The following is a 20671-nucleotide window of genomic DNA, read 5'->3' as shown; positions in this document are numbered from 1 at the left end:
CCCTTGTTTCAAAAGTTTACAATATCAAATGTGCTTTAAGCAAGTGTTTATGGCACTCAAAAGATAGAAGAGCTATTATAAAATGATCACGTAAAACCACAAGAAGTGGCTCTTCAGTAAAACAATTTAAAGTATAAGTGCTTCTCCTATTACTAGTTGTCAAATCTTTTTCTAGCTGAACTGCAAATTAATCACAGGATAGTATCCTAGCCTGCTATAACCCACATTAAAGTAATTACCAGTTCATTAGCAAAAACTTCAATTTTAATAAATAAGACATTGAAAAAATTATCACCTTTCAGTACAAATTATGTCCCAACCTGAAAAGCTACACTTTGATAGTGTACAAAAGCTACACTTTGATAGTTGCAAGACAGGGGAAACAGTATAAAAAGAATAAATTACTTCAGTAGTTCTCTGCTCAAAATTACTGTTGGTTCACTACTTCCAGAGCTTTAGAACTGCATTTATGCAGTTTTAGTTCCTAAAGGTGATGCCCACATACAAGACTTAGCACTAGCTTTAATTAAGGTTTCATGTATCCCTATATTGCCCCAAGACATCTTATCTAATGAATGCAGGAACCATGGTCTTGAGCGGGTTCTACATTAATTTGCTAAAAGGCAGCAAACTAATATAACTAGACTTTTCTGAATGTTCTGTTTCTTGCAGTCTAGAGACAAGATTTTCAACTTCAGTAGTGACGATCATGTCTTGGAGCTTGAAGGAGCCAAAAAAGTGTGCAAGCTCTCTCCTGGTCAAAAACACCTTTCATTCCTTACTATTATCAAATTCAGTCATATTTTACAGCTTATCTCTTCTGTGGATGATTCTATACCTTCAAACAAAGGTGTTAATAGCAAAGGAGTTCCAAAGTTTCACATATCCACTTTGAGACGCATAAGCCAGCAGGTTTTTCAGAAACAAATAATTATACTGAAATTGGCTCTCTGTAATTCCATGTACACTGTTCTGTGCAGTTATAACTTCACACCTTTGAATACGACACTTGTCTCAGCTAATTGAATTACTCCCTGAAAAATCCTAACAGCACTTCACAGAAGGCCATACACTTCTTGGGACTTCACCAAGAAGCACCACAGAGGTGTCTGTTGCAAATATAGCTTGTCAGCTTGGGCAGAAGCTATTTTCCTCTTAGTCAGTTGTCCATGGGAGATTTGGCTAATAAATGACAATTTCCTTTACTAGTGTGGAAGGGTATGAACATTCATAATACAGTTTACAGTTCTCATGATCAAAATAAGAAATCAGTGAAAAGGTTGAAGCATTTTGAGCATAGCTCATATCTAAAAAAAACAAAACAAACAAACAAAAAGAAAGGATACTTAGGGTGTTGAATTTAGTTTATTTTTTTTTTTAGCCAAAAAAGTACTATCCAATTAGCAGATATAGTATAGTTAGATGGCATGTGCTAAAAAGTTTAGCATAGTAATTGTAGTATTTCCTGAAACTCCTTTTTGTGGTTTTAATTCTTATAATATTTAGTGGTGTATTTGAGGCACAGCTGTAGCCATGTTTTATTATATGGAAATCCTAATTTACAGTTTTGAAAATTAAGGATCTTGTTCTTATTTGCACTTTGAAAAATATGGATATTTTATAATAAATAAACTACTAATTGAAGGGACTGAAAGTTTATCTCCTCTCTACTAAAATAACTGGTTAAGTATTAACAAGTTTGAACAGAACATTTTCTCAGCACAGAAAGATAACTTCGACCAAATGTTCCACTGAAGTCTTTAGCATAGGGCATGCAGGTCTGAAGATATTTATTGAAATCTGTCTTGCCTTTCAAACAGAGAGGTAATGTGCCCATCAGGACTATGTCAGAGCTCTAAGCTCTTTTTAATCTCCCATGAGTTTGTAAATTCTAATGGATAATTTTCTTATACGTGTTTTCAATACAAACTATAATTTAATAATCAAAATTTAAAAACTTTGGAAAAAAATAAGAGGTTGAGATTTTTGTGAGTTGGGGCTTTTTCCCTTATTTTTAGCCATGCTACAAATGCTCACAAACAAGATTTAACTAATACTATGTTTAAAGTATGAATAAGTCTATGCGATTCCATTCTTTACAAGAAAAGAGAGTACTGAAAAGTACAAATGTTTCAGCTCATGCTTTTGCCTCACACATTTTTATTTGTGGTTTTATTATTTATATGTGGTTTTATTAACACAATAGTTTTTAGTAAGAAAATTTAAGAACTAAAGATTTCCTTTTCATCAGCATGAAAAAAGATAAAGGAACAAAACCATAATCATGATATCAGTATCTCACATAGCACTGAATAAGGCCCTAAGGGAGACAGAACTTCATGTTACATAAAAATTTCCTATATTTGCAAATAAAGACAAAAAGAAAACTGTACCACTATAAATCTAAAGTACTAGTTCTGGGTTATGTTATGATACAATCACCAAATATTTTTCTTCAAGAAATAGGCTAATATTCACCTGAGCTCAGCTGTGCAGCTCCCTGTGTTCAACTAGTAACGGCAAAATTCTTTGACTTGACTGGAAACATCTCTATGCAAGTTGATACACAGTCTTATAGCATCTGTTCTGACTGCATTTCTTAAGCGGGCAATTATGCAACATGTAGATGCTGCTGCTGTGGGCTACAACACATTAAGAAACTTTCAAAATCACTTAAAGTGAAAAATGTGAAAGTGCTCCATAACCCTTAAACTCGTTTACATTTTCCTGGGAAGAGATGACAGCTTAGTACACATCCCAGACTTAGTTTTTGAAAACTTCTGTAAAACCCAGCATGAAGTGATATATTTATTTTACCCCACCTGACCTACTCAGTTCATTTAGAGATACTATAGATGTAACACACAATCAAGTACTAGTTACACAGACACAATGAAACGGGAAACAAAAATAATTTCATTTTCTTGCATGCTATATATGCATATGCATACAGATCCAACATTTCCATGCTGTGGCTCAAATCTGCAGCTATTGATGCTCATCTAGGCCACTGAAGGTTCTTTGCAAGAACAGGAGACCAAATGGCAAAAAGGACAGACCCCATTCTACATACAAAACTAACAAGAGTCCTAACAGATAAGGAAATTCTACTGACACAAGAGTTGATTCTCAAAATTAGTTTCAGATAGATCATGGCAATAATATGTAATGCTTGAGTGCCTACATCTTAGAGTACATATTAAAGAAAACCATTCTTTTTGGTATGTCTATGCTTTGCTCAAATTGAGAACTTAAGTACTGAACACTGAACACAGCCCTTCATCTTTGTGGACCTGCACTGGGCTCTCTCCAGCATGTCCATGTTTCCTTTATACTGGGGAGCTCAGAACTGGACACAGTACTCCCTCAAAGTGTGGCCTCACCAGTGCTGAGTAGAAATTTCCAGTCACTTTTAAGTTTCAAGATATTACTACTAATAATTTCCATTTTTAGCTTCCATCATGGAAGAGATTTCCACTTACACAATTCTGGGAAAAAAAAACCCAAACAACTGTGTGTCTTTTCTTAAGTTAACTGAATATGTGAGACAAGGAATGAAGTTCATGTATTCAAGATTTTAAAACATTTCTATAATAGGCTGAGATGGCATTTATATAAGCTAAGAATAAATCTGGCAGCTGCGTCATCTCTGAAATAATTGGATTTAGAAGCAATTGAGCAATGTTTAAAAGAAGCGTATTCATTCTGAAAATAAATTTGATTCTTTAAAATAAAAAGACATTGCAAGGTGTAGATTTTGAACTTGAAAATATGGCCAAGACAAAATTAAGTTAGTTTGGCTTTGTGGCCATTTCTATAGCAAACAAGAGTACTATTAGACTTTATAGTCATGGTGTGCAAGGAAAACACTACCCAATTGCTATGATCAAGCTCTCAATGTACTTACAAACATTCCTGAAATATTCAGCGAGCTGTGCTTTGGCACAGTATTTTAAAAGTTCCAATTCAAGCTGCAATAACAAATTAATTTGTAAAATTAGCCAACCTTCACACAGACTTACACTCCTTGCAGTGCTATTGACTTAGTTTTGCCTCTGATGTTTCACTTCTTCTGTATATTCTCTCTGGGCAAGTAATTGTATCCTGAAACACAGAGATTACTAAAAGTTACCAGGGTGTGTCTGCATCATGCTGCAGAACGCAGTCTGCAATACAGCCAATCTAAGAAATCCAGCACTGAAATCCTAGCAGGTATGTATTCTACTTTTAAAACCTATGATGTGTATTTTTGACACAGCTATACATTTTCCTATTCGAGAAGACATATAGCTGATGGGAGTTCTGTGCTACGTTCTGCATACATGGTGTTCCTCAGTCACAACGAAATGAGCAGCCTGAATACACACAGTGAGAATTAATTGCAAATTGTCAATCAGGCAAGTGATACAAGATATCAAATAGTGAGGAATAGCTTCTGCTCAGTGATGCTGATGTTTGTTGATGGTGATTAGATGTTAGGAAAATCTCTTCCAGAGAATTTGGCTCTAACGAGACATATACATAGGCCAAATCTTTAACAAACATCCCTAAAATATTAGGACTGTCTCTAAACATGTCTCTGTAAGTTCCCTGATCTAGGAAGGACCAGATTTGGATTCTGCAAAAGAGACCAAATTGTAATTCAACAGACTCACCCAATTTCTGGGCCCTCAAAAACAGCAAAGCTACCACAGTGCTGTCTGACATGCAGACATACCAGCATTTCTATTCAGATCAGAAATATGCTTTCAGAAGTCCCCTAATAGTTCCCAGTCACCACGTTTTGGTTCATTATCATGGAAATACACTTGGAAGGCACAACTGGATTATTTTAGATAAAACTATGTGGGAAGATGTGGTCCAGAAGCTCACTTAATGCACTCCAGCTATTAGCAGGCATTTAGTCAGTCAAACTAGACTAGCGCTAGAAGTTAAACCCTGTAAAAAATTGTTATTCATTATTACTCAATAACCCCATTTCACAATACAAGTCTAAGCTACTATTTCCCAAATTCAAGAATAGCCCAAATGCCTAGACTGAGAAAGTTAGGGCCTTCCAACTAAGACTTCTCAATTTAATTTCTCTATCACAAATTACTCTTCAAGACACCAGAAAGCATCCAGTAATTTTATTTTAAGATGTCAAAAATTCAGATTAAAAAGCATTGTGAGCCTATCATCCAACAACAATACAGTTCTCCTCACAGACTATCATAGGTACATGATTACTGGCTTTATAGCTTAATAGAAAACTAATGACTAGACTAAATAAAAAGTTATACAAGAAAAGGCACAACAAATAGAATTCGTTGCACACTTTACTTCCAGCTAAGGTCAAGTGTCCAACAAAGCTGTTCTAAAGGAAAAAGGAAATACTAGGCTGATGTACTTGCAGAACATTTAAAATAATATTCAAAGGAAGAATAAATGCTGTGAAGGCAAAGACACACAGTGTATAAAATACATCAGTTGTGATTACTGTTAACAAAGTAATTGTGAATCAAACGCTGTGAAGTTGATGAAGTATACAAAAAAGAAGATGCTATATATACATATAAAAATCAAGTGTAACATTTTCCCAGCAAGGCCAACACAAGAAATGTTTAATGGCATAAAGTCAAAGTGCCAACTCTGTGCCTTTAGAGGACTGCCTGATAAAAGTCTCTGCCTCATATCTCACAACTGAATCCAAACACACAGTTTAATTTATTAACATCCACAGACTAGCTATCACTGAACTCTCCTGGAACTACAAGCTTAAAAAACCATACCCCTAAACTATCAAACCATTAAAATGACTTTGCAAAAGGTAGCTAATAAATATTGTATGGCCATTTGTATGCAAGTGCCATCCTAATGGTGGTTTTGATTAGGCAAAAGTTAATATTTTTGGAGTATGTAAACCCAAAATTAAAAGTAAAAAGGCTGACGCCCGTACCAAAGTTGAAATATATTACATCTTTCCTGATTAAAGCTTCCTAGATACATCAGCCTTGAAAAATATGAGAGGAATCAGCACACTGTATTTTATCATTATAATAACATTTGGTAAAGACATTCATAAAAGTGGTGGCACATCTTATCAAGTGTGAGATGGTACAGCACTGATAAAAATAATCTGAATAAGAAATGTTTGAAACTTCAAAAGCTTTGCTATTGCCTGTGACATTGACTTTTCATGTTAGAAAATGTTTCAAGTAACCGTCTTCAGTTTTTATTTATGGAAAAAAGAACTAAGATGTTCATGCTACATATCAACTGTTCAAGAGCTAAAATATTCTTAGAAAAGATACAGTTCATAAAAAGGTCTCCCACAAAGTTTCCTTTCTAAAGATAGAAATCCAATAGCTGGAAAACCATGCATACTGAAGTTGCACTTATCTCTTTCACTTATTTGGAATACCTGTTCAGCTCATAAAAGAGAAGTTCTGGAGGCCCTTGAGGATCCCTGCAGTCCTTCATCCAGCTTCCCAAAGAAATGACGTAAAGTTGATGGCTATTACTTCTTGTAAGACAATGACTGCTACCGCATCCCCAATTCTTGAGAGCTGCTTCACACAAAGGTAGAAGATTTGCTTCACTGCAAGGATGTAACTTACTCTATACTGACTGATGCTCAGACCCAACAGGAAATGGGAGCTGCTGATCTCATATCCATGGAAGCAATAACTCTTAAAGAGCTCTTGCATGATGGGTAGAATTGCCATCAACAGAGGCAACTTGGAATCTCTCCTTTATGCAAGGCCAAAACTCCTGGAGCTAAGTTGAAGTCTGTACCATACTTTTTCCAATTTCAAGCAGCATTGTCAGCAAGCTTCCAACAGGTTTAGAAGTTAAAAAATAAAAAGCAACCCTAAAAGAGTAGTTATCATTTGTAAAGTAGAAGACACGAAGCAGGGTTCCAGAGAAATAATCTATCTTACAGAAACAGAGGGGAGGAAAAACTGTTTAGGTAAGACTCGTCTATCTGAGAAGCCTGACACTGCTGAACATTTTAAATCACAGGCTGAAGACAGGTGAAAGGCTACTGCAAAAGGGGCAGCAGTTCCTACTTGAAAACATAAACAAGACAAAAGTCTGCAAGATATACAAAATAACGCTTTTGTCCTCTTCAGCAGTGTAAAATCTTAGCCATGTATTTCAACCAGTTGGTGTACCAGGCTTTAAAGGTAAGAAGACTTACTTTAGAACTAGGAAAACTTCGTATCAGGAAAAAGAAATTCTGGAGTAGATTATTACATTATGAAGCACCCAGTACTGGTGGATTTTAAATACATTAGACAAAAGCTGTCTGAAATACCATATAAATATTTGATCCTGCCTTCGGCCATCAGGATAAAAAGTAAGTCCAAAATATTTATCTGCGATTCCATGGGGTTTTATTGCTTTTCTCTGAAAAGTACAAATGAAATCAAATCTAACAAATTTTGAGCTGGATTTTGCATCAGTCTTCTGCCCCAAGTAGGCTGTATGGGCTACATAGGGCTCCATGTAACCAGCCTGGTTAGTCACTGTCTGCCTACCATTTAGAGACAAATATAAACCTAGAAACTTGACAGAGTATATGATATTTACTTTCTCCTCAGTCAGAAAATCCACAACTTTCTTGGTTGTGTGGGTTTTCTTCTTCAAATACAAGTTTCTCAAATCATATTACACAAAAATCTCAGCATTCCTTGAGTTCTGTTTCCCAGAAAACAAACAACTGACTCTTAAGAAGTTGCAGTATTCTGAGCAGAGAAACAGACTCTCTTTTGATATCTCTTTTTGTTTCTCATGTTCTTTCACATTATATTAGCATTACATGATTGCATTAGCATTCCAAGGTGTATTGTCAATGTAGTTGTGTATCCCCTAAAGCCACAGACTATTTTTGGTTTATGAAATTATGTACTATACAGGAAGAGAGAAAATCTTTAATTCTTCCCATCTCTGTAAGGCGTTGAAGAATCTGAAGGACCAAATTCTACTGTTCAAATACTTATGACCAATTATATTTCTTAACAGGGTGATTCTCAGTTGTAACCACCACACCATTGCAACTATTGTAAGATCAGGCCTTCAAATCAAAAAGCAGGCACTGATGAATCGAAAAGATCTATATTAATTGCTCCAGTGCAAGGTGCATTTAATCAATACATACTCTTCTTGGAACACAGACCATCATTTTAGTGTTATTGCAACAAGAAATTGGTATCAGTTTATCTAATTAAGTGTATGTTTACTATTGAATACACATTTCTTTCAACACTACTCCTGCAAAATGGATGATAAACCATCTACATGATCAGCATTGCAAGCTGCCACTTACTAAATAGTGGTTTGACAATGCCATCAACTTTTTCTTGTTTGTTTTCAATGAGAAATTGTCTCTCATCTGACAGCATGTCTGTATGTACTCTCTGTGATGCAGTGTATGTGAAAGTACACTATTAATATTTTGGGCTCTTGAAAGGAAAAAAAAAACACACAAAAAGCCTACTTTCTTCTGAATTATTTAATTGAAAATGTCCTAACATGAAAATGTCTAGTAGTAATTTAAAGTGCTGTTGATGAAAGCAACTGTTGATAAAACGCTGCTTAACAAGATGTTAGAAAGTTACTGATATGTTTCAGGTAGCTTTATGTTCCATTCTGAAGAGGTCAAAACGATATTGCTTTTGCATTTCTAAGTATAGTCAGTCACTTTTGAAACCCAGTAATGTAAATCATATAATTAAATTATCAGTAGAGTTGGTTTTGGGTGATTTTTTAATACAAATGGGGCTTTAGCTGAACACCCTCATATTATAGAATCATAGAATAGTTAGGGTTGGAAAGGACCTCAAGATCATGAAGTTCCAACCCCCCTGTTATGGACAGGGACATCTCACACTAAACTATGTCTCCCAGGGCTTTATCCAGCGTGGCCTTGAACACTGCCAGGGATGGAGTATTCACAGCCTTCCTGGGCAACACATTCCAGTGCCTTACAGTAAAGAATTTCTTCCTTATAACCAATCTAAACTTCCCCTGTTCAAGTTTTAACCCATTACCCCTTCTCCTGTCACGACAGTCCCTGATAAAGAGTCCCTCCCCAGCGTTCTTGTAGGCCACCTTCAGATACTGGAAGGCTGCTATGAGGTCTCCACACAACCTTCTCTTCTCCAGGCTAAACAGCCCAAGCTTTCTCAGCCTGTCTTCATACGGGAGGTGCTCCAGTCCCCTGATCATCCCTGTGGCCCTCCTCTGGACTTGTTCCAGCAGTTCCGTGACCTTTTTATGTTGAGGACACCAGAACTGCACACAATACTCCAAGTGAGGTCTCACAAGAGCAGAGTAGAGGGGCAGGATCACCTCCTTCGACCTGCTGGTCACGCTCCTTTTGATGCAGCCCAGGATATGGTTGCCTTTCTGAGCTGCGAGCACACACTGAAGCTGGCTCATGTTCATTTTCTCATCAACCAACACCCCCAAGTCCTTCTCTGCAGGGCTGCTCTGAATCTCTTCTTTGCCCAGTCTGTAGCTGTGCCTGGGATTGCTCTGACACAGGTGTAGGACCTTGCACTTGTTGTGGTTGAACTTCATAGGGTTGGCATCAGCCCACCTCACAAGTGTGTCAAGGTCCCTCTGGATGGCATCCCTTCCCTCCAGCGTATCAACCAAACCACACAGCTTGGTGTCATTGGCAAACTTGCTGAGGGCACACTCAATCCCACTGTCCATGTCACAGACAAAGATGTTGAACAAGACTGGTCCCAACACCAATCCCTGTGGGACACCACTCGTTACTGGTCTCCAAATGGACACTGAGCCACTGACCACAACTTTTGCATGCGGCCATCCAGTGGTAGTATCCACTGAGTGGCCCGCCTATCAAACTGATGTCTCTCCATTGTAGAGCCAAGGATGTCACAGGAGACAGTGTCGAATGCTTTGCACAAGTCCAGGTAGATGACATCAACTGCTCTACCCCTGTCCATCAGTTCTGTAGCCCCATCATAGAAAGCCATCAAATTGGTGAGGCAGGATTTCCCCTTAGTGAAGCCATGCTGGCTGTCACCAAGCACTTTGTTGTTTTTCATGTGCCTTAGCATGCATTCCAGGAGAATCTGCTCCAAGATTCTGCCAGGCACAGAGGTGAGACTGACTTTCCTTCTTCAGGAAGGAAAAAATTCACTCATTCTCAAGAAGTCTGGAATGACTGAAAGACTTTAGAAATCAGAAGTGATCTTTATAATTCTATACTGAAGTACAGAATTGCTTTATTCTATTTTAGTATCAGAAAATTAGCTGAATGCAAACAAAAGGTGCAACTGAAGAAAAGATTTTTACAGTTCTACACAATGTCTAAATTCTGTACAACCCTGCAAACTAAGTAAGCAAGGTATTCAGGTATGAATCTGTATAATTTTAAGTCTTGCTAGCTCGTATGTTTAATAAAGATTTAAAGTATTAGGGGGAAACTTGACAGCAGGTGCACCATGTAAAGAGCTATGTCGCTGTATACCCTCAGTCACACCTATTCCCTCCTCACCTTAATCTCAATGTTTTTTGTTTCCCTGGAATTCAGTTTTATGAAACACGCATTAGAGACCAACCAGTTCCACTGAAGCCATCACATACTCTCCTTTCACTGAAAATCAACCAGTCTAGGAAGAAGTGCATAACCTCAAAGCAGCATTGCTCTGAAGTAACAGATCAGGCAGAAAAGGTGAGAAAGTACTCATTCAGCTGAGGGTTTCACATGTGCTTTCCAAGTGGGAAGTAGAGGCAGAAGTGGAGAACCACTGTCTGAAAGAGTTGGAGGTTTCAAGCTCCTCCTGCAAAGAGGATCTTCATCACTACATAATACAAGGCAGAAAGGGCAAGACCTATCGCTTTTTTATCAAACCCATCCTGATATTTGACCTCCTAGATGATCTTAAGGTCCTTTCCAGCCCTAACTATTCTATTCTAACACCTCTGTCCCCTGTTTCCCAGATAGGGAAACAAATATGTAGTCCTATGGAGAGAGACTGAAAGCAGTGGTTTTGAAGCAAACAATGAAGCAGGTTGTTAGGTCTTAGCCACAGAGGTAGTTCTCGCATTTTCCCAATTCTGGAAATGGGCTGGGAAGATGTGTGGCATATTGCAAAAAAGCAAAAGGGGAAAACTCCACCTCATCAGCAACAGAAAGACTGAAGAATGACATAGTATGTCAAGTAGACGTAGTTACTGAAACAGTAGTATGAGATCCTCTGCATATTAATCGTACTTCACACTCACAGTTTGCAGGTATACCTCCATTGTTTTATTATATTTTTTTCCTTAGGCATCTTAGGTTTGGTAGATTGCAGACCCTGGCTGTGCAGAAATCAGGACAGCATCTAAGAGTCAGTGTGTGTGTGCATTCAATTACAGCATCTTTTTAAAAATAACAATGCACTTTATTGTGTACTTGTTTCAGTTACCAGCAGGTGGATGCTGCCAGCACACAACACTCTGGAGAAACAGTCTAGATTTATCTTTCTCTACAGACAGCATTACAACCTGTGATACTTTTTATAACGTTGCACCTGAGAACACAGCAAAATGACCTCAAATGTTGATAAATCAACATGGGAAATGATACATAGAATAGAAAGAGTGAATCATCAGGTATACAGGGTACCATTTACTTACTGGGCAGTGAAATACAAGTCAATAGCCAGAATGTTTAAGGACGTCTGGGTATCACCTTGTTAAAACCAGCTACACTGTCAAAACTCAAGACTGATGGTGATCTGAGGAAACACCCACCATATAGTTAGCAGCACACAATAAAACGTGATTCTATGGCTTGATCTGCTTGATACACATCTTTTATATTGCTTCAAAAGAGTGTGTTTACTGATGTTTCTCCTAATTAAGATAAACATAATTCATTTATCCGCAGCTAAAGGTAATACAACAGCAGATCTCGGAGTTGGCTTGCTCAGATACCACTGAAGCCACATACACAAAAGGCATTTCTCAGTCTTTTTCCTCTCCTTTTTTTTCCTGCTCTGGCAGGGACTGCCATCCCACAGCCTACTTTTTATTCTCCCAACACCCATCCACACTGGAAAACCATGTGCACACATACAGCATGTCCCTGCTATGACTGGTGCTGTGTGTGTATGCAGAGGTTTTCCTGGCCGGCCGCAGCACCTGGGCACTGAGGGGGCACCTGCTGCTGCAGAACACCCAGCAGCAGTTGGTATAACACACTTGGGCACACTCCAAAACAAACAGCCTCAAAAAAGGTCACTCCTTTCTAGTGTGTTCTTTGAAACTATAATCAATAACATTCATGCAGAAAAAGCACTGTAGTAGTACTGGTTCGAGTATCTTGAAAATGTGATACAGATTGTGAATTTATTGTACTTAGCATGTGCACAGATAGCTCTACATACTATAAAATGTCTAATCTTCATAACCAGCTGCAATAATGCTTGTATCGGACAGATGTTACACAGAGTGTGATTTTCAGATCATCATTTCGAAGTGCATCAGGTAAGTATGTTACAATTGAAAAATAAACACCAAACTGTATTTTTCCTAAATTACTACTTACTCCATGCATTTAGGGTAGTTCTCTTCATCATACTATATTTATCTTTTGTTTGGTACTATGTTATCTGCTTTTATTATAACATACATTGTAGTATAATTAAAAATCCTAAGTTAAATAACTACATATCATTTTTAAGTAAGAATTACATATATTTTGCAAATTTTCCCCAGCTTCTTGAATACTGATTAAATCATACTGTACTGATAAATTGATAAATGCTTGTGATGTAGAATGCAATGTAATTTATTTGTTATATTAATGGTACTTTAAATTAAAACACGAATCAACAGAACATACACAATAACTCTTATAATAGCTAAATAATGAAAGACTGTTTTGGAGCACAACCAACAAAATACATAAATAAAAAAATAATCAGCAGCACTGATTTCTATACAACGGATATTTGTCAATATTGCAGACTCTATGTCTCCAGTGACTCAACGATTTAATCTGAATCATATTGTTTCATTTCTATTTAATAAAACTGTTCAAGGATTGGAAATCAATTGGTACAGATTACCAGAAATATTTATGTGAGATTGCACAGAAAGCAGAATTTCTTACAAAAAAAAAAAAAAAACATGTTAGAGATTTGACCCAAGGAGTCCTCAAATAGCAAAGTACCAGCAGGACTAGGATCAGCATTTCCATTGCCAGAAGACAGTACATTACTGCAACACCTGTCCAGTGCGCGTACCTTTGGCAACACTGGTCAGGCTGCACAAATTATGAAAGCCTCCATGTTATTGTATTATGCAGATATTATGAGACTGAAGAAGGCATGCCTAAATGTGCTGTTCATTTCAGAGTAAAACATGTAGATGAATGATTCAATAAAAGGTTTTGGTCATTTGACTTTATTTCAAGATATCTCAGAGCTATAAAACTTTAAATTACTCCTAAGGACTTCCATCACAGCAGTTTCCTTCCTTTACATGAAACCACATAAACTCGACCTGTGTTTCAGTTCCAGATTTAGTGTTCTCCTGATTTTCAGCAATATTAGGGCCAAAATCCTTATTCGATGCAATTATTCCTGTAGGTCTCAAAGGGTTTATAGGAATAGTCATGGTAGTCAAATGAACTGCTGTGATGAAGAGCTGTTCTGGTTGTTCCCACTTTTGGCAAGGATTAAAAAATCCACGCTATGAAGAATCAGACCCATCATCACGTTTTATGACTACCATTTACCTTTCTAATAAATCTAAATGTTTCACCTTGGTTATTAACAAAAGTAAACTTTGGTTCAAAGACAAGAAAAATATTTGTTTTACTAAAGCCTTATGACTATAGTGATATTCATAAAAACTCTGCTGGAAAAGTAACTGAATATTGTGAGAACAAGACAATATATCAGTAAAATTGTTGGAGTTTTTTTCTGTCATTAAAATAGCAAAACCTTTCATACTGACTGCATGAAATATAGCAACTACCTAGTAGTCTATGTCTTAGGACACTCAAAGCCTTTAATGTCGTTCAACCACTTCTGTCCTGTCACCACTTAGGCATTTTTGTGGCATACTGAAATAGAGTGCTGTATAGTAGTAGATGCTTCACTGTGCTCAGGGAAGCTTTTGGGGTTACATTTTATTTGGTGAAAACATCTGGTATAAAAGTAAAGATATTTTCTCTTATGATAAAGTCCAAACATTTAAATGTGAATTATTGTTCTTAACAGTGAGAAATGTTTATGGTTAAAAGTTCCTTATTATCATGACTTTCTCCAGTGGACATAAGCGTCTATGACTTTTATACCACTGTGTCTCTGCAGCATAAATTATAAACATACAACAGGGGATCACAACTATAAGCTGTAAATCTAAAGAAATCTAGTTTATAGGTGAAAAAGAATATAGAAGAGCAACACTATATTTTCAGATCTCTGACAGAAAGCTCCTTTTATTACCATATTAAGTCTCTGCTGGGCTGCCAGAAATAAAACACAGTATGTGTTCAGTTCTATAGCTTTTATTCTGTTTGGGTTTATTCTTAGAGGTAAATGGATCCAATATACTTTCAATCCAACTACATGTATTAAACTGCTGCCAGTTTATAGTTGTCTACAGACCTCCCAAATTTGCAGCAGCAAGTGTAGAGCCCAAACTCCTCTGCTGCTGTATGCCCGAAGGTGATCACACAGAAATCATTCCTCCTGTTGAGTGTGAGAATGGAAAATGAAGAGTAAAAAAAACAGAACAGAACAAACCATGATCTATATGATCCCAAGATTCCTGTAATATCAATTACAAAATAATTAAGAATATCACTAAATAGTTGGATTCCATGATCCCCATAGTTATAGACTCAAAAAAAAATATACATAAATATACATTCCATATATTTTTGCATATCATCCACATTCCATCTGGTGTACTTCATGGGAAATCTAGGCCAAATACTGCCTAATGATCAAAGCAATAGCAAGCAAAGATCTTGCCAGAGAAAACAGGATCTGGAAAAGATGACTACTATCAAAAATTAATTCCTATGTCAACCTTTTATCCATTTACTTTTGACACAACCACACACTACAGTTCAGGCCAAACATTGTGGAGACAAACTAACCCATTAACCTTGCTATTAACTATGTCCAGCTATGCTGCCACACTGTGCTCCAAAGAAAGGTTTCTATATCTGCACTCCTTACACCCCAGAATAGGCCCAAGCTAACAAATAAGAGAATCCTACTTGGTTCACATTGCATTAACTACATCTACTGAAAAACTGATTTGGCTCCTGGCCCAGTCCACAACTTTGTGCCAATGTTTTCTCTCTCATCTCAAATAGGAGTAATGGCCTCTGATAATAAGAGACAATAAATGGCCAGTGTTCGTTTGGCAAGTAAGGTTTCTAATACAGTGTATTTCAGTTCTTGAAACAGAGGACAAGCAGAATTGTGGGGGGGAAGGATAACAGGACAGCCTAGCAAGAATGCACATATCTATAAAATAGTGAAGCAATCAGACGTTGTATTTTTAGATACTTTCTTTTTCAAGTGCCTAAGATTACGAATAAATCACAATGGCAAACTGAGTAGCTGAGATGGGATAGATTACTGAATTACAGATGAATGCTGCACAGATCAAATATTCAGCTCCAACCCAAAGCATGACTCCTAAGTGCTTATCTGATACACTGTAAAAGCTTTCCATGACAAACCATAGCTACTTCTGTTACGGCCACACTAGCTGCTAGATACCGTATATGCCTCTATATATTTCATAACACCTAAAACCAACTGGAAAGAGACAGTTCTTTAACCCCAATATACCAGAAATTTGTCCAGATGTTTTGTTTCTTATGTATCAACTCTCTGAGCATGGGTAGTAACCTTGAAATAGAGAATAATGAAAAGGAAAGCTGGATGTTGTGCAAATTGATATTTATTTTGATATAAAATTGATATTGATGGAAAGCCAAGGTACTGTCAGCATTCATATCATATATGACCCTCCATACTAGAATTCTGCTTATAATTACTGCTTCACATGTTCATTGAATACAGGAATTGGAAATGGAGGTAGAGACCAAATTTTACACAGAGGACTGTGTTGCAGCCACTTCTTTCAAATCATCAATTACTTCCTCCTTTATTAGATCACGAGTCTAATTTATTCTTTCCCTTGTGGATTTGCAACTTTCACAGTAATGTGTGGCATTTGGAAGCAGCATTTCTAGCTGACCGTGGCTCCTCAATGAGAACATATCCATGTTACTGAAGGCTCAGGGCAGAGACCAAGGATCAAGTGTGTAGGATAAAATGGCCAGAATGTCTCTCATACCTAGGAAGACATGAAGAGTGTTTACGGACAACAGATCATTAGTTGAAAAAGTGACACTACCTCTTGACTGACAGCACGTCTTATGGACGGAACTGCTAGACAAACCAAAGCCTTCACATTGATACGAGTATTGGTGGAAATCACCTGGAAAGTCACTGCCTGCTTTACGTTGTTCAGATGAATCCCAACAAGGGTTGGTCCAATACATAATGGGATTCCAGTATCCCTCAATAGGACATATTTTTTTTTTAACATCAGCTGTTTCTAAAGGTATATAAGAAGCTGCTTCTTCATTTCCCTCCTCTCACCTTTTTTCCTGTAATTGTTTTCAAGAGCACTTTCTCCTCACTTTCATTATTTTTCTCAGCATCCCTAAATTCCTATTTCCTAAATTCCTATGTTCAGTTTTTCCCATATGTAGTTTCTTGCCCTTCTAGCACTACTTCTTTTGTTTTCTAAGAATTCCTCAAGCAAGAGCACACCATTCATTGAAAGCAAAAGTGAACACTATTGCACAAGGATCTCTCACAGATATGACAGAGAATACCAAACTCTAAGCAAACTTGAAGTTGGATAAGCACTTCTCAATAGTACTATTTGGTCCATCTTCTGCACATGCTTGAGAAATGACAGCCTCTTCCCTGACACGCGGAATTTGCGACTGCCCCATCTAGTCAGAGAAAATCTTCCAAATGTGTCATAAATGACTCCTTTTCAAACAACAGAAATATTTACAAAATCCATGAAGGGCATACTGGTCAGCACAATCCCCATTCTGAATTCACAATACCTTAAAGCAAAGCAGCCAGTTGCTGTGACAGCATCTTATTCATATTAGTATTCCCAATGGCTTAAGTTTGTCCTAGATATTGAACCCATGGGACACCTTGTGGTTAAACTTATTCTTACCCATACAAACTTTTCCTGATAATCTCCCTCTGCTCTTCTCATTTTGCCAAGATACTTCATGCCTTTACTCAGCAGCAGATGAGTTTTGGCTATCACTAGCACAAATAGAACATCCTCACAGATAAGACATTGACAAAGACTGTTTCATGGGGCACAAGGATGAAAAGGTTCACCCTTACAATGGCTCAGTATTGAAGAGAGAATTTAACAACTCTCGGTGGTTCTCCAACTGACATTAACTTGAATGGAGAAGATGCCCTGCAAGTTGCAATAGAGTAAATAGAGAGGAAGAGCAGGTTAAGGGAGTCATTACTCCTTAAAAGGTACAACATATTTCCTTTGTCATTAGTAATTTTCTAAATTTAAACTGCTCATGTGTACTTGGGCTTTGTTTCACTTAGAAAACAGAAATACAGGAACAGTTGCACTTCTGCTGGTTTTATTTTCTGATTCTCATGCACTACTGTAAAATCCCTGTAACAGCTCTAAGGCAGGCATTACCATTTAAAAGTAACTAACATTTTAAGCACTGTTTCTATTTGAAGAGAAATAATGAGGTAAAAAATCCACCAAATTCTTCCTTGTTAAGCAACCAACAGAGATACATTCAGAAATGCTAATGGCACTGAAAGCAAATTAAAAGTTTAGGAGCCTGGATGGATAGAGCTAGATAAAGGAAGGGTGGAAACAGAAGTGTAGATGAAAAAGGGACAAATTGGGAAGATGAATATTGGTGTACTCTGTCACATAAGGAGAAAGCTCAGAGCAGTAAAGCTAGACACTTGTTAGCTTCACATCTCATCAAGCTAATGACGAAATGCAAGTTGAGGGTTGATCTTAGCTCTGTTGTTTTATCTTTCCATGTGCTGTGTCTGGCACAAGAACTTATTTTTGAGAAACGTTTCTCCTACAGTAACTCATGTTTCAGTTAGATTTTGCTTTTTATTCTGAAACAGTGCAAAAGTGCATCTTACTACTGCTCACCATTGCAAGTCTAAAGTGAGTTAAAGTTATCATTAATTCCTAAAAGCTACAAGGCATGCGTATCAAGAGAGCCAAAATGGAAAACTCATATAATACACAGTTCAACTGAAAATATTTTCTGTAAAAATATCATCTTGATATTTCATATTATTTGTATGACATGGATTTAGACCATATTTACTCAATTTTCATATAGACATTTCCCTGTTACTGCTATCTATAAGATAAAATATCAAGCTGCTAACTCTTCTTATGTTTCAACATTTATAGTAACAATCCATAAACCAAATTATTCCTCAGTAGCGGTTTTGCAAATCCACTGTGTCTGAATTATGACCTTAGTTTTATACAGCCCAAAGAGTCCTGCCTGGTGATTGCACAGGTGTAGCTAAGAGCCTGCCCGGTGTTGTCACAGGTGATGTATCATTATGTTACAGAAAAATGGTTTGACTTCCAGATCTCTAACTAGAGCTGTAAGGGTGACAGTGGTATGTGGAGGGAAAAGTCTTAAATATAATGGGGGGGTGGATCTGAAAAGCAAAGAGAAGTATCACTACATCGCTTTGTTTGCTGAGTCCCTTGATGGATAACCAAAATGACTAAGTATATATTTTTCTTTTTTTCTGAAGCTTTAAAGAAATGCAAAGATGGATTAAACAATTGAGCTGATAGCCTAAAACTAATTGCATAGGCAATTACAAAAGTTCAATATCTCTAAAGCAAATGATCTAGTATCCTATCTGAAGGGCTACAAGCTCTTACCCATGAGAAAAGCTGGGACATTAACGAAGGAGAAAAACCAAGTATAATCCAACAGAGGACATGTGGCTGTGAGCCACTTCCAGCAAGCAAAAGACTATTCCAAAGCACCAGAAATAAAGCAATAAAGCTGGGTCCACTTGGTCTTAGCAACTTGATGCTAAGACTGTTATTCTACAATGGCATCACACAGTTTATGAGAAATCCAGCAACACAGCAGGAAACATGAAATAGTTCTCCATCTTTTCTTAGAAAACAAGTTTCCCCTGATTTTGACTGGCTATTTTGCAAGTTTTTCATTAACTGTCCAACCATCCTCTTGCTTAACCAGCTGCACTGAACTGGACACCTTCCTCAACAACATCAAGTTACACACATTGCACCCAAGGAATTTCTGCGTAACTCATTTCCTACCCATGGTGGGAGAAAACTCAGACACTCCAGGCATCACAGTCACCATGGAGAACAGCAAATCTCTCTTTTCTCCTCCCTAAAATGAGAGTTATTTTGTACAGGTGAATGTGTAACTGCAATGTGCAACATAGAGAAGAGAAAGGCACCTGCCAGCCTTTGGCTTACTAGAAGACCTCGTTTCTATCACATAGTTGTTACTTAAACATCACAAAGGTAAAAAGCAGGCAGGTGTTAAGTAGGACTGCTCAAAATTACCTCTTGGGAGTTGGTAACCAGAAAGGATGTGCATGTTTTGCCTGGGAGGTTCATACCCTGTTCCAGGTCATTTCAGCAAAGGCAAAAGTACCAGTTAGGTGACAGCAGGCACCGTACGGCGGGCTTCGCAAAGACCTGGACTCCGTTTCTTAGCCCGAGATCCCAGGCATTAAGCGTTTGCTTACTGTCCCCATAGACACATACACAGTTTGAGAGCACAGATGCGTTTACCCCGTGCAAGCAGGCAGTTCCCCCTTCCTCACCCCACGCCAAGTTGCAAGACTTGCTGCTTAAAGGTGGAGGGAGAGACCCCAAAATAACTAGGAAGCAAAGCCTCGTGCCCCCACGCCACTCGCGTCCTACCGCCTGTGGAGCTGGCCTCCTCCAGCTGCGCCGAGATGCTCTCCACCCTCCTCACATTCATGCTGGGAGGCAGGAGGCGCCTGGAGCCGCGGCGAGGCGGGACGCAGCGGGGGAGCGCGGCAGCACGGCCGCTCCGGGGCCGCGAGAGCCGGAGCGGGGCCGCGGTGGATCGGAGCGGGGTGAGGCGGGGCCGCGAGCGGCGGAGCTGGGCGAGGCTCCGCCTCGGCGGCGACACCTCCTCCGCCATCTACCTCGCCGCCCGCGGCGGTGTGGGGTTCTGGGTCCCCATCTCGACTTCCCTGCCGAGTGGCGGGGGCTAAGCCCTGGCTGCTTGTGCTGCCTGACTGCCTCTGCAGCGGCAGGGCTGCGGACCGCTGCCCGGGGCTGCCCCCCTCCTCGGGGCTGGACCGGTACCTGTCCCCCGGGCCGACGTGGAAGTGGAGGCGTCGGTGGGAGAGGGAGCAGCCGTGGGGAAAGCAAGCCCTGACGAAGGGCCGTACAGCCCGCTCTGCTCCGCGGCTGCACAGGTGCTCTCGGCATCACCTGTTGGACAGCAGGGTGCACGGGATGCAGACCTACACGGGGCCAGGCCCGGGGGCGTCCCCGTCCCACCTGCGCGGCACCATCACCTCTTTCGTGATAGCAG

At 38.7% G+C, this 20671-nt stretch overlaps 1 protein-coding gene across 1 annotated transcript in view; it reads right to left on the bottom strand.

Annotated features, from left to right (window-relative positions):
- KCNIP4 (potassium voltage-gated channel interacting protein 4) overlaps positions 1-20122 on the bottom strand; it is a 437792-nt gene extending 417670 nt beyond the window's left edge. Inside the window, exon 1 of the mRNA XM_065699756.1 lies at positions 20026-20122. Within this exon, the coding sequence (XP_065555828.1) occupies positions 20026-20086 (61 nt within the window). The 5' untranslated portion in view covers positions 20087-20122. The remainder of the gene's footprint in view (positions 1-20025) is intronic.
- Between the last annotated feature and the right edge of the window lie 549 nt (positions 20123-20671).

This window comes from Lathamus discolor, chromosome 1 (genome assembly GCF_037157495.1).
Source record: "Lathamus discolor isolate bLatDis1 chromosome 1, bLatDis1.hap1, whole genome shotgun sequence".
Lineage (NCBI taxonomy): Eukaryota > Metazoa > Chordata > Aves > Psittaciformes > Psittacidae > Lathamus > Lathamus discolor.
Note: the sequence above shows the minus strand (reverse complement) of the source record. Positions and strands in the feature narration are given on the sequence as shown.